The sequence below is a fragment of the Cervus canadensis genome, chromosome 13, assembly GCF_019320065.1.
Source record: "Cervus canadensis isolate Bull #8, Minnesota chromosome 13, ASM1932006v1, whole genome shotgun sequence".
Classification (NCBI taxonomy): domain Eukaryota; kingdom Metazoa; phylum Chordata; class Mammalia; order Artiodactyla; family Cervidae; genus Cervus; species Cervus canadensis.
In genome coordinates this window covers 5094048-5109046 of record NC_057398.1, presented here as the reverse complement: position 1 = coordinate 5109046, position 14999 = coordinate 5094048, and the positions used below count along the sequence as shown (strand labels likewise).

General features: G+C 37.7%; 1 protein-coding gene across 9 annotated transcripts in view; it reads right to left on the bottom strand.

Moving 5' to 3' along the window:
• Positions 1–386: 386 nt before the first annotated feature.
• The window catches only part of CD46 (CD46 molecule), a 38100-nt gene continuing 23487 nt past the window's right edge, over positions 387–14999 (bottom strand). For 2 of the 9 annotated variants that reach the window (XM_043484872.1, XM_043484878.1), the window contains 5 exons: positions 13304–13351; positions 12372–12422; positions 10839–10874; positions 9972–10035; positions 387–2919 (listed from right to left, as the gene is read on the bottom strand). In XM_043484872.1, the coding sequence (XP_043340807.1) occupies positions 2856–2919; positions 9972–10035; positions 10839–10874; positions 12372–12422; positions 13304–13351 (263 nt within the window). In that variant the 3' untranslated portion in view covers positions 387–2855. Of the gene's footprint in view, positions 2963–7271; positions 7628–9362; positions 9407–9967; positions 10036–10838; positions 10875–12371; positions 12423–13303; positions 13352–14999 lie in introns of those variants that run through there. The other 7 variants (XM_043484874.1, XM_043484879.1, XM_043484876.1 and 4 more) reach the window with 6 other exon arrangements.

The following is a 14999-nucleotide window of genomic DNA, read 5'->3' as shown; positions in this document are numbered from 1 at the left end:
CCCAGGATCAGACAGGACCAGAGGCCTTCGGGCAACAGTGAACCTGGAATACAGCAGAGAGCACAGGACGGATTGTCTGGCTGGGTTGAGAGCAGGTTATCTGAAGTGCTGCAGGCGGACAAAAGCTGGGCGTTAACTGTAGAAAGGTTTCAAGTATCATGAAATGGACTTTATGCTGTGGGTAACGAGGTGGGACTGAACACCGTGAGCGGGGGAAGCATGAGACAGGCTGCGGGGGAGAAGCCTGGACAGACTTCAGGCTGAGATTGGAGGTTAGAAGGGGTGACTGTGGGAGGGGGATGCTTCCAGAAGGTGGGCCCGATTAGAGGTGCACTCTCATTTGAGATAAAACACACTGGAAATAAATGCATCATCACATATGAGACTTCTCCATAATGACATTTTATTTTCAAAATAGATTCAAAGGTTCACTTCTCAGAAAACAAACAATACAGACATGAGACGTCTCATTCCACTGGGGATTCACTCTTGCAGTTTTAAGTTTAAATTCAAATACACTTTCCCCTCTCATTCAGACAGACATTTCTAGAGAAAAATGGTTTCTCCATGTATTTAAGTAATTGACAAGTTATTTGCAGACAGAACATAATTTATATGTACACACATATTTCAATCTTACATGTAACTATGTTACCCTGGAAAAACTAAATTTGAAGTGGAAACTATTGTGAAAGTCTATTCTGGTAAGCACAATAAACTTTGGTTGAAAACATTTCCTTGAGGTTTTAAGAAATATGTACCACAACCACCCCCTTGCTTCTGAGAAAGTGTTAGATTCTTGAAGAGTATGTGATAAAAGGGTACAGCAAAACTTCAACTCTGGATTTGTCTCAGAATTTCTAAATTTATTCTGTTCAAACTTATGTTCCAAGTGCCTTACCCAAGATTACAAAGGGAAGGACCACTTACAGAGGGCCTTACAAACATGTCCTTAGGGAGAAAAACAGTATTTACTCCTGTTCACCCTTGAGTCCTCATTCATACCTTTATAAGGAAACTCTTCTTTGGCCCAGTTTGTGCTACTAACTACGAAGTGTGAGGACCTTCCTGATGGCCCAGTGGTTGGGTTTCCGTGCTTCCACCACAGGGGGCATGGGTCTGATCTCAAGCTTGGATAGCTCTGCATGTCAAGGTATGGCCAAAAAATTTAAAAAAAAAATAATAATTTTTTTAACGTGTAAAAAAAACCTGTAAAACTGTGAGTTAGAGCAGAGTCCCTCATCTGTGGCCGCTGGTGTGAGGACAAAGAGGGCTGGGCCCTGTCCAACCTGAGTGAGCAGACCCACCTGAGCTGTTCTGTCTCTCCTCCCCTCTGCATGACCACAGCTAATCCAGAGTTGAGTTTGCTTTTTTGAAATACAGGGTTCGTTTTCACTCTGCCCTTTACAGATGAGGTGAGGAGCCCACAAAGACTTAAGATTCTGATACAACCTGAGGTTATCTGATGAATTTATTCCCTTCAAAACTGCTCACATTCTGATGACATGTGTAAAGTAAGACATATCTTTATCCAAGTGGGGAGAGAAAACGCCCTGGAGCCAGACTCTAGAGTGGACTCTGATTCTCTCAGAGAGTAGAATTCTTCAGCAGAAACAGACACAACATTGTAAAAAAACAACTATAGTACAATAATAATAATAAAGTGGAATTCTTCTTAAGGACACTGTAAGGCCACAGCGTCCCCTTTGTCCTGAGCTGGTGCTGTTGCCATGGGTGCTAAGAGTACTCTAACTTGGTACAGAAGCCGGAAACTGATGCTGAATTCTTGGTTTCTCAGACTGGCTTATTATAAATAAAAGGGGTGAAGAACAAATGCCAGACAAAAACTTAATAGCGTCTCTAAATTACCACGAGGTTACAAATTTTTAAAAATAGCATTTTAAATCTATTAAATGTAAGAGTATTTTCCAGTAAGATTCTTAGTTAAGAAACTCAAAGAATGAACCTTAAGAATTGGTAATCACCTCTGAACAAAAAAAGACTTCAAAATCACTTTCTTTGCAAATGAAATGTAAGGTCATTTTGCAATATATTTCTCTGAGTTTGGAGATCTTATAGAAAAAACAACAAAAAAAAACATTTCCCTACCTTAGCACTACCGGGAATACCATGTTGACCTGCCGCATAAATCAAGTGTTATTTAGGGAAAAACAGGCAAGATGTTCAAAACTAAATTTATACATGTTTCAAAGAAGCATTAAAGAATAGTGACTATACTTCAGCCACATTAAAATGTTCTAATGTTCCTATGGCTATCACTTAGTTTTATTTCTGACAGTTTAACAAAGCAGCAAATAATTTTTATACTTTTTTTTCCTTCAGTATTGAGACAAAATTGAGAGAGAGCATTGTGTAAGTTTAAGGCATACAGCATGATTCGATAATGTCAATAACTACAAAAGACTTTTTTCTTCCATGTGATTAGAACTACAAAAAACTTTTTTCTTCCATGTGATTATAACTTTTTAAGATCCACTCTCTTAGCAACTTGCCAATATAAATACAGTATGAGTAACTCATGGTAGCCACTGTGGTGTAATTACATTCCACTACTTTCTCACCCTATAACTGAAGGTTTGTCTTTTCTGACCACCTTTACTCAATCCCACCCCCGCCACCCCCCCCACCGCTGACATCGACAAATCTCATTTTCGAAAGCTTGTTTTTTCCGATTCCACATATAAGTGAGATCAGACAGTACACATGTCTTTCTTTATATGACTCATTACCCAGCAAAATGCCTTCAAGGTTCATCTGTATTGTCACAAATGGCAAGATTTCCTTCATTTTCATGGCTGAATGATACATGCGTTTCTGGAAACGGTTCAGTTCATCTATTCTGTTGAAGTGGCTGCTTTATCCTGATAAGTGCTGTATGTGGCGCTACATTCTGCTTTCCTATAAGGGAACAGAACAGTACGTACCGTCACATTGTGGTTCCCTACGAAGCAAGGTAAGAAAATAGCATCAGAGATGAACACAATAAGTACATACATTAATTCCAGAAGCCCATTTAGAATAGGGACAATTAAAAGAAAAAGCCAAAAAACAGAAAACTATATACTAGTAAGAGTCAATGAACTAGGAAATAAATGATTTTTAAAGTTACTCCAGTATTCAACCAGGCTCACTCTACAAACTCTTTTTTCTATTTCTGTATTGTAGTTTGGATTTCCTCCAAGACAAGAAATAGAGCAGTTGCATATACTTAGTAAATATCTCCCTATCTTAATTTAGGGCCAATGGGAGAGACTAGAGAGAAACATATTTTCCTAATATTCCAATTTAAAATCCAGCTCTGAGCCCATTATACAGAGTGAAGTAAGCCAGAAAGAAAAACACCAATACAGTATGCTAACACATATATATGGAATTTAGAAAGATGGTAATGATAACCTTATATGCAAGACAGAAAAAGAGACACAGATGTATAGAACAGACTTTTGGACTCTGTGGGAGAAGGCAAGGGTGGGATGATCTGAGAGAACAGCATCGAAACATGTATACTATCAAGGGTGAAACAGATCGCCAGTCCAGGTTGGATGCATGAGACAAGTGCTCGGGGCTGGTGCCCTGGGAAGACCCAGAGGGATGGGATGGGGAGGGAGGTTGGGGGGGGGGGCGGGGTCCAGGATGGGGAACACATGTAAATCCATGGCTGATTCATGTCAATGTATGGCAAAACCCACTACAATATTGTGAAGTAATTAGCCTCCAACTAATAAAAATAATTGGGGGGAAAAAAAAGAAAGTCTTTCTGCATGATGTGACATAGAAGGCTCAGAGCAGGCCTCAAGGGTAAACGGGCAGTTTAACAGCGTGACTCTGGGAACTGAGGCAAAAGGGGTGGAGAAAGGGACGAGGAGTGAGGCTAGAAACCAAATAAGGGCCAGGTTTCGAAAGGCCTTAGGTGGCACATGTATTAATTAAAATTATGTTCTGCTCTAAAGATCTGAAAATCACACTCTAGCAGCTTAAGGAAGTATGGAGTTAGTCTTTCTCACATACCTGACAATCTGCGGTGTCTATTTGATAAATACTTATATGATGCCTGTTTTCTAAGCCTTTTACAAATAATAACTCATCAGATGCTGATAACGGTCCTTTGTAGTGTGTATTATTTTTATCCTTATTGTACAGATGGAGAAACTAAGGCATGGAATAGTTAAGGAATTTAATAGTGCACAAGTAAGTAATAAAGTCATGTTTGAGTCCAAAAATAAAAAAACAAAATAAAATCCAGCCAGCCCTGAGATGAAACTTTTACAAAGGTAATGATTCAGAGTGTTCACGTTCAGTAATGCTTCATTTACCCCTCACTGTCAAGGAAATCACATGTTCTGGTTAGAGAGTCTCCTAAGTAAGTAAAACTCACACCACACAGTTTTTGGGTTTTTTCTTTTTTTTTTGATAACAAGGAACATCTTTCTAAACCCTGTTATTCAAATCCAGCGGTTTCCAAACAAATACAATGCAAATTACACAGGGAATTTTGAATTTTCTAGAAGCCACATTAAAAATGGGAAAAGAAAATTAATTTTCATATAGTTTACATAAGCCAACATCCATGGGTTGTACCTTTTCCCCCATGAGGTCTTTGACTCTGACGTGTACTGTGCACCCAAGCTCAATTACGGAGGATGAGCCGGTTTTGGCGTTCGCAGCAGCCACTCAGGACCACGGACTCTGGAGCTGCAGAACGCAGTTCCACTCCCGCTTAGGAAACTGACTACAACAGGCAGACTACAACCAAACGTGGGCCCGGCGGTGACTTACAGCGTGCCTGCCCCAGCAAACCCTCGGGGGGGCCCACCTCGCGGGAGAGCTAACTGTTAATCCTGGAGGCTGTGTTATTCCCCTGGCGGGAGAGGCTTCGCTGTGAACCAGCGCCGTCACAGCACGGCCCCTGTTACATGGCCGTGTCCTCAGGAGAGCACGTCAGCAGTCAGGCTCTCAAGGAACCCTCCAACGCCACTGTATTCTTCTACTTGCTGAAGGGAAAACACTTTTTTCCCCTCTAGTAGAACTCTTATTTTCTTAAATAGAGTCTTAAACAGAAATCCAATATATGAGAAGGATAAATAAGCATTTATATAAAGTTAAAGAAACAACTCATTGGATATAACAAGGTATTTAAAGATGATTAAAATGTGAAAGTGAGTTACTAATTACAGTTATATTACCTTCAGCATTCACTAAGGTAACTTCAAGTGTTTACAGACAATTTGAAGCTCACAGCCTGTCTGAAAACCACTTTCCTGGTTGGTTGTAGCCTCAAAGGACTCCTTAGAGAACTCAGCAGATATATAGGGCGGGGTAGTTGGTATGTTTTTGTCTTCCCCTCTGCCCCTGTGATCAAAGACATCGCTCTGCTTTTACTAAGAAACCGCCTGTCTTACTGGTCTTTGTGGAATCTGCTCTCAAGTTCATGACTGTCACCTAAGGTAGCGCCTTGCACTTGAGTGTGGAAATCTATCTCCTCTCTTCCTAACTATGCAGAGACATTCAGGCAGAAAAAGAACTTCCAATTCATTTCATTCAGAGACAGAGATGGAGGAGATTAAATGGCTAAAGGGAATGCATTTCATATAAAATTTGAGGATTTTTGTTGGTGCTGGTTTATTTACTTTTTTATATGCTAAAAATATACTGACTGAGGGAATCAGTTAAATGCCTTTACAGAACTAATATTTACAAGCTGAAACTAAAATTCTTTATCAAAATTACATAAAATGTAGTTTGGTTTCTGTCAAAAAAAAACTAAAAGTGAACTTCAAGTGGACCAACTATCTGATGATTTCCCATTAGACTAAAAAAGTTCCCCCAGATTTGGATTCACAGCTGCTAGAAGGTAGAGCTGAGCTGTTTCTTTAGCTTTATATAAATGCTTATTTATCCTTCTCATATATTGCACTTCTATTTAAAATTCTATTTAAGAAAATAAGTGTTCCACTACTAGAAAGAAAATAAGTGTTCCACTACTAGAAAAAAAAAGCCTATTTATTCACTTCACATGAATATAGTGATCTTTGAGGATTCATTGATAGGCCTAACTATTGAATTGCTCTCCACAATAGTCCTGAAGAAAAGGCTATATCAAATACTTGTTACAGTCTGACCAAAGGTCAAGGGGTCATTACTCTGTTGGTGCCAATGTCAAAGAAAAAGACTGTCAGTGCATATTATTTTACATTAAAACAGGGAAGGAGAAAATATAAATATCAATAATCTTGCAAAGGGGAACCAGAATTCAAATGCCCTCCTTGATGTCTACTGTCCACTTAGCTCAGCTCAGGATATCGATATCTAATGTTCATCAAATATTTTATAGAAGGACACCTCTGAAAAGAAACGCAGCAGAAAGCAGATACCTTTTAATGATAAAAGCAAACGTTTCTCTCATCTCTTCTCAGAGACAAATAAAATTTATTGTCTGTGGCTCTCACCAGTTAGGTATGTGCTGAACAGAGGAAGGGAAAAGTGTGGAATAAAATAGTGAGGTCGCACCAAAAGGAAGCAAGAGTGGCATAAAAATGGGATAAAATCGATGAGGGAGGAGAAGGGAAGTAAAGCTGACAATTAGGTGCATAAACTATGTCTCTCCTGATTCTCATTAGGAAGTTGAACCAAGAATTTGGTGCAAGAAGCAACTTTACCCTTGAAGTCTTATAGATCATACAGCAGATAAACAGATTCTAAATTTGCATACAAGCTGTTTACTTCTGAAACCACCTAGTCTCAAGTGAATAATGTAAACTCCTTTTCTCAGAATGAGAGTGTGTGAGGAGACATCGTCTGGGTCTCCAGCACCATAGCTTTCGAGGCAATACATGGGGCCTGTATTAATCCCCTGTAATACTGTCTCAGAAACTGATTTTATGACGTCCTCCATTTGATGCACCTTTTGCATCAAGGACAGTTTCTTCCTGTGGCACAACTATTTTCACCTGAGGAAAGACCTCTCTAAAGCATTATATGACCTCCCATTTTTCTAGGATGGATCTAAATTTTGTAAATATGCTCTCTCAACTAATTACAAAATCTTTGTTATTTACTAGTTCTTGCTTAAAAATTTTAAAGCCTTTGTTGAATGGTTAAGAATTTTGAGAACCAGGTAGAAAAATGTTCAAGTTAATTTGACCATTCAAGTTTTGGACCATGTCGTTACACTCACCACCACCTGAACTGGATTTACCATTCACAGTATATCCAAAAAAGCTTCAGTAAGATGCATTTAAGCACACAACTTAAAAATTATAACATTTCTCGATCAATCTTTATTAAGATAACATTAAAGTAGTTTACAATTGCACATGTAATAAATATCCTTAATGGAAAAAAAGAAAAAAGGTATTTGGTTACTATTACTAAAACACATAAATTACTTCAATAATTCTACTAAACTTAGCAAACTCTCACTTATCCCCTGATGATTTAACCTGAGCAGAGAAAAATGATACATTTATTAAAAAAAAAAATTCACCACAAATAATTGAAAACATTCATGTAAACAAAAGACATCTGGTGTTTGGAACCACATAATCAGGACATGCAAACAGGACTCGGGCAGGAGCAAAGCAGAGAGCGAAGGGCTGTGGCTCCAAGTCTGGAAAATGTGGCAGAAGAGCTGGTTAGCAAAGGACGCTGTGTGGGAAAGGGAAGGGGTGTGCAGATGGAGCCTGTCAGCTCACCTGCGACCCTATTCTGTTCTCAGGTGACAGCTAAGAAACAGAAAACTATAGCAGAATGCTTTAACCTTGTGGCCATTTTTCATAATTTAATGATCTTAAAAAAATACACACACACTACTTAGGGGATTTCCCCGGTGGTTAAGGCCCTGCTCTTTCAATGCATGGAGCTTGAGTCTGATCCTTGGTCGAGAAACTAAGATCCCCCTGGCAAACAAACTACTTATTTTCATGCTTTGGTATAAATCCTGTAGGAGGGTAACTGTGTTCCCAAATTATCGAAAATACAAGTTCATATCAAATCCATTTTGTATCAAGTTTTAACAGCAAATGTGTGTTTCTGATTTGTTTTGAGGCTTGTAGGATCTCAGCTCCCCAGCCAGGGACTGCACTCCTGCCCAAGGTAGTGAAAGCGTGAGTTCTAACCACTGGACTACCAGGCAGTTCTCATTAATAGCAATTTTTGCACCTGGTATCCTGCTTCCAGAGTTATCCCTACAAATAGAGAAGGAACTGCATATAGTTTACAGTCTTGTAAGGGAGTTTCCAAAGCAATGAAAGCAATTTGGGGGGGCGGGGGGGAGAATGGACATTAAATAGTGCAAAAAATATATCAATAATAAAAATAATTACCTTTTTACAAGAAAAGAAAACCAAAGCTAGGTATTATTTCACATTCTTTTAAAAAGGCATGCACCAAAATGAGGAGTCTTTAAACAATCCATTTGATTGTCTTGAACAGGTGAACCATTTCCCAATAAGCTTGATTGTGCTTCCTCAAAGCTGAAGAGCACGGGCACATCATTAACAGTCTACACCCTGCTTTTTCTAAGTGTCCTCCAGGCCCAGCAGCAGCCTCACTGGGGAACTCTTTAGAAATGGGATCTCAGAACTCTAATGCTACTGGTACTTTAAGCTGGGGATGTGATGCTCAGATACTTGTTTAGCTTTAAAAGACTCATTCACTGGTAGACAAGAGTTTGGTTAATATTTGTTAGGAAACTGTATTTTCGTGTAACGACGTTTTACACAAAGGCCAGTAAGGAGCAGAAAGCTATTTTGTTCTGCTTTCTTTAGAAGTTACTTCTAGTTAACAAATTTTAGACTTGTCAAATATTTCACTGATGGTGTTTCCGTGTTACACCGCCTGTGAATATGTAGTTTTAAAAATACACCACTGATAGAGAAATCAAACGTGCATATTATATGTTCTATAAGATTCAAGGTTCAAACAAAGGCACTGTGGATATTTTTAAAAGATGACCAAGAAATTAAAAAAAAAAATTAGCTCTTTATGAGTGAAGAATGTACTTTTATTACACAGTCCGAATGCAATGATTAAAATAAAAGGAATATAAATATCATAAACCCATTAATACCACTTTTAATTATTAGTTTGATTTACAAAGCAATAGGGAAAAAAATCACTAAAAATCAGAAATATCAAAGCACCTAATCTTGGTCTATGCGCCAGTTTTATTCTAAGTCTTTCACTAGATTTTAAATTACTTCATTAAAATTTAAGATGATGTTTAAAAGCTCTATTCTCTTTAGAAATTATACATTTGTACCTTTTTGCAATTTTAACTCTCTCCCTTATTTCATTTTTATAGATAAAAAGACAAAGTTCATGAAGTTCCTTATAAGTCTTACCCTCTCAGCAACTTTTAGTTTAACCCCATCAGTTTTACTTCGACCTAGTAAATTAAGAGAACATAAGAGGGAAATCAAATAATGTTGCTTTAAATTCTCCAGTTTAACTATAACAAATCTAAAAGAAAAAAAAAACAAATTTGGTATCTGAAGGAGACATCTATGTAGCTTCTCACAACTACCTACCTAAATTATATAGACAACTGACAACTTTCACTGTCAAAATTGCAGTGACTACAGCTATCAAAGTCTCCACAGGGAATCATTTTATATGTAATCTTGGCCATTAGTCCAGTCTAGGAAGTTGGGTATGCCTAGGGTAGAGAAGACCCCAAAGCGGTCCATGATTTATTTCAGCACTTACACCTCAAATCCCACAGAAATTTTTCTTACATCAGAATTAGCTGACGCGACCTGCACAGATTACTCTTACAGCAGTGGTATTAAAATCAGCTGAAGACATCTTAGCAAAGAAACGTAACTCACACAGCACACTCAAGCAGGCGCAGCTTTTAAAGGCACGTAATACAGAGCACAAACAAACACTGCACAAAAGAACGTCAACAGGGAGAAGGAGCAATAAACTAAAAAAAACATGCTGTACTTTACCCTTTCTTCCTTTGTCTGCAAAGACAGTGGTACAGGCAAAACAATAATCCAATGCCAAGAGCAACTACAAGAAATCAACAGACAAACGTCACATGACCAAGAAAAATCACTGCCAAGATCCAAAACCTAGCAGAAAAAAATGAATGCTGATCACAGGTTCCCTGGAGGCTCAGATGGTAAAGAATCCACCTGCAATGCAGGAGACCTGGGTTCCATCCCTGGGCTGGGAACATCCCCTGGAGAAGGGAATGGCAACCCACTCCAGTATTCTTGCCTGGAGAATTCCACAGACAGTGGAGCCTGGTGGGGTTGCAAAGCGTCAGACACGACTGAGTGACTAACACTTTCATTTTCACGCTTTCAGATACCCATGGCCAGAAAATGGTATCTAATTTAAGCACATATATGTTTCTATTCCATTTGGACTCTTCAGTGTCTTGTATTCTTTGAATTAAACAGTATACAGTAAGTCAGAGAAATTCCTGATTAATTTAGAAAATTACCCAAAGCATATTTGGGATGAAAACTCATATGATGAATTTGAAAACTCATATGCCAGGATTTGCCTGGCATAGCGCCAGTCTGACCACAGTTTTCACAGGGAAAATATAACAAGCCTAAAGTGCATTTTAGAAACTCACCTTTGAAACAACATATATTATTTAGAGTTTGTTAGTACGTGGACATGCAGAATAGAAAGGAATAGAGTAATACTAATACAAGGTAGTGTATTATGTAAAAAGTCAGGTTTTCCTGTTTTACTTAATTTCAAGCTAAAAAGCTATATTGAAAAACCTTAAAAAAAAAAACCACACTTCTTGAGAGCAATGTCTTGATTTCATTGGTATCAAACTTTTTGACACTTACCTACAGCAATAATAATGAGCACAATGTATCCTGTACCTAAGAAAAATGAAAACAGTTTGGGAGATAAGTAAGTATCTGGGATCTCCTAGGAGCAGCTGCATTTTAATTTCATCAGATCATCTGTAACTACAGAGAAAAAAACTACCAATCTAGTTTTAGCAAAACTGCTCGTGCTTCCAGGTTATTTGAATCATAGAACCCTTCTAATCAGATTCCACAGTTAGAACACACCTTTGTGACACTCTTAGTAAGGAACCTCACTTTTTACTGCTGTTTGCTCTGGCTACCATGTCAGGTTATTTAGTGAAGGTTAACCATTAGAATTCACTAGTTTAGAGGAAAACCATTTTTAAAATGTGAGTATCCAACTACGGTTGGTTTAGTTTGACATTCAGTTCTTTCATCACTTATGACTTTGTTAGACATTTAACATCTATCTTTCCCTCAAGTCTGTGGAATAAATCATAAAGAGTGCTCTGAACCCATGAAGAGTCTTCACAACCAAGACTTCATCGTATCCCCACAGCTGCGACCCCACTCTCTCCCCAGATGAAGACGTGGCCCTAACTCCCCAGGGAGACTCACTGAAAGTAACGCAAATGAAGAATATAAAGGGGACACCAGGGCACGTGGGTAACACCACGCACAGAAGCGCAAGCGCGCATTTCTGACCGTCCAGAGGGCTCTGGATGCACCGCCACATCTCCATTCTGGGAAATGCTGGTCAGGAGTGTCTCTGCCTCTAGACTGCCACTACTCATTACCTACAACATATAGCGTGTAACACAGCATGCAATGTCAGGCACAGCTCCGCTCTTCATTTCATAAATGTCATCGAATGTAAACATCCTGAGATGGCACTGGATTTGCCTGGCATAGCGCCAGTCTGACCACAGTTTTCACAGGGAAAATATAACAAGCCTAAAGTGCATTTTAGAAAAAGACTAACTAAACTAGTCTAGTGTAAAGAAAAGTAAGCCATTTTTCTTCATTCCCCTATCAGTAAATCTTTATATTTAACTGTCACAACTGTACTTCCATCAAGTTTTTTAACACATACTGTGTGAACGGTGTGTGCCAACATTAGTGTGCTACCCCACCCTTGTATAGAAAAACTAACCCGACTAATAGTACTTTAAGGCTTGTGTTTACAAGGTACCAACAGAAAGGAAATTCATCTACAAACAGCCATTACAAAGTAAAACTATTACCTGGAAAATAAATTTTATATATGTTAGACTACATATAGCCATATTATTAATATTTTAAAAAGCAAACTTATTATTAGGTATCCTAAGCTGAGCAGCCTCCTAAAATCTATATTATCTACATGTGTCTAAAAGTACCATTTAAAAGTGTCATGGGAGCTGAACCTTTAAAATTCCTTAAAATGTACAATTTTATAACTACAAATTGAACAATTATCACCAATTTTTAACATGTTGTTTTTCTCTAATTATAGAAAATGATAATATTTCCACATAGAAAACTAGGGCCTTATGACACAAGGTTATATCAGTAACAAAATAATACCTAAACCCTGGGCATCGTTAGGGGGTGATGCATCAGTAGGACTGGGATATCCTAGAAAAAAGGAAAAAATGCAAGTTAAAAAAAAAAAAGGAGATAAAACAATATAGCTTAAAGTCCTCTTAAGTTCACAGGTTTTGATTTTTTTCACTTTGTACAAAAACTCTTATAATTTCATTCTCCTTATATAAACTACATTAATGTTTGTCATTAAAAGTAGTATCAAAATCTTATAAATTTATATTCAATACCAAAGCATTCTACTTCTTGTCCAGTAACATTTCCTAGGACAATATTCTGTGGTACAGCAAGCAAATTTATCATTAGTGTGGTGTCAGAATAACCCTATGGATTCGATGTGATTATACTTAAAACTAAAATAGAAAAGTACACTTGTGGAGGATAAACAATATTCTACTAAAAAAGCAATGGATCACTGATATAATCAGAGAAGACATTTTTTTAAATATGTGGAGAAAACGAAAACAAGGAAACAAATCCAAAATCTATGGGATGCAGCAAAAAGCAGTTCTAAGAGGGAAGTTTACAGCAACATAAGTCCATATCAGGAAAGAAGAAAAATCTCAAATAACCTAACCTTCCACCAAACCAATCAGAAAAAGCAGCACAAAAAAGGGCCAAGTTAGTAGAAGGAAAGAAATCATGAAGATCAGAGAAGAAAGAAATGAAATAGAAATTTTCAAAAAAATAAAAAAAGATCAATGAAAGTAACAGCTGGTTTTTTGAAAAGATAAACAAAATTGATTTATCTTTAGCCACACTCATCAAGAAAAAAGTTGGCCCAAATTAACAAAATCAGAATGAGAAAAGGTACAACCCACAAACACTGAAGAAATTTCAGAAGCTACACAGATCAATTTAAAGAAGGACATGAATAACTAAGTGTAGATGAAAAAAAAGCTCAGCCACTGAACCTGGATGACTTAGTCCTGAAGTCGTGGTTGGAGAAGTGGGCTTGGAATCTGGAATGGAAAATTACATTCAATTCTCTAGCCTTATCCATATAAAATTATGGATTTAAATTTGATATTTGATTTTTTAAAAAGACTCTCAAAATGAAAAATACATGTACTCCCTAAATTTTGTAATTCTACTTCTGTAAAGTTAACCTAAACACATATTTACCCAAGTACAAAGAATGTATGCACAGGAATGTTCACTGTGCCTTTGTATATAATGGAAATCCTATATTATATAGTGGAAATCCTAGAAGTTAACTAATAATAAACCATAAAAATAATGTGCTCAGAATAAACGCATGGTTCTTTAAAAAAATACCATTCAGATAGTTTCCTGTTGTGTAAGTTGTATCCTTCTCCAGTTAGTATTTTGCCTACAGTTTTTCATATGTGCATAATCAGATCTACTTGATCACCATTATATGTTGCTAATGATCTTTTTCCTACTCTCTGAGGACAGAAAATGATTGACAGTCTCATGAGGAATTTTGATTTTTGATATTTTAAAATAATCCCCATAGTTTTATCTTCATTGTACATCTGTCCTCAGAATTCTTCTTTCAAACACTAAACTGTATTAGTGCTTTATAAATTCTTTATGAAATGCTTATGTCAACTCATTAAAAGTCTGCCCAGAATGATACTCTTCCCACCCTTCCTCTGGTCTCTTGCTTCTGCCGCAACTAAATACAAGCCAGAGATAGCAGCCCTGAACTTAGGAAAACAATTCCTTCCAACATAGCAAAATACTCATTCAAGTCTTAGGCAGAGGAGCTGATCAGGAGTCCCTGCTAGAATTCCTCCGTTTCATTACAATAAGCAAGGGCTTTGTCTGCCTTTTAGTTGTTATACCACTTACTTTCTGTTGCCAGCTCCATCCCCCTCAAAAAAACAAAAACAAAACTCCAAAACAAACAAACAAAGCCCAGTAAAGAGAAAAACAATAATTGTTACGAGTGGGGAAGTGACGGAGGTGGTAGAAATACTAGTCTCATTCTAGAGACAATAGAAATCTCCCAGTTTATAAAAAAGAACCAAGCTGGTCAGCCTGAGAAATGAAACTATAAAAAAGAACCAAGCTGGTCAGCCTGAGAAATGACAGTCCTGGACCCAGAAGACACCTTGTACGGTGTCAAGAGATCACTTTTAAAATGAATAAATTATCCAGGTTGATGACACAGAAAACATACATGCTAAAAAACAGAACTGCGGACCTTCCTCTACACTAATATTAATCTGAGTGTAATTGGAACAAGCTACCTTTTAAGAGCTTTCTAAATACCAGGGACTATGCTAAGCACTTTAAATGAATCCCATTTTAAATTTACTATCACTAAGTAAGGAAGCCAAAGAATTGAGGCTTTTGAACTGTGGTGTTGGAGAAGACTCTTGAGAGTCCCTTGGACTGCAAGGAGATCCAACCAGTCCATCCAAAAAGAAATCAGTCCTGAATATTCATTGGAAGGACTGATACTGAAGCTGTAACGCCAATATTCTGGCAACCTGATGCGAAGAACTGACTCATCGGAAAAGACCCTGATTCTGGGAAAGATTGAAGGCAGGAAGAGAAAGGGACGACAGAGGATGAGGTGGTTGGATGGCATCACCGACTCGATGAACATGAGTCTGAGTAAACTCCAGGAGCTGGTGA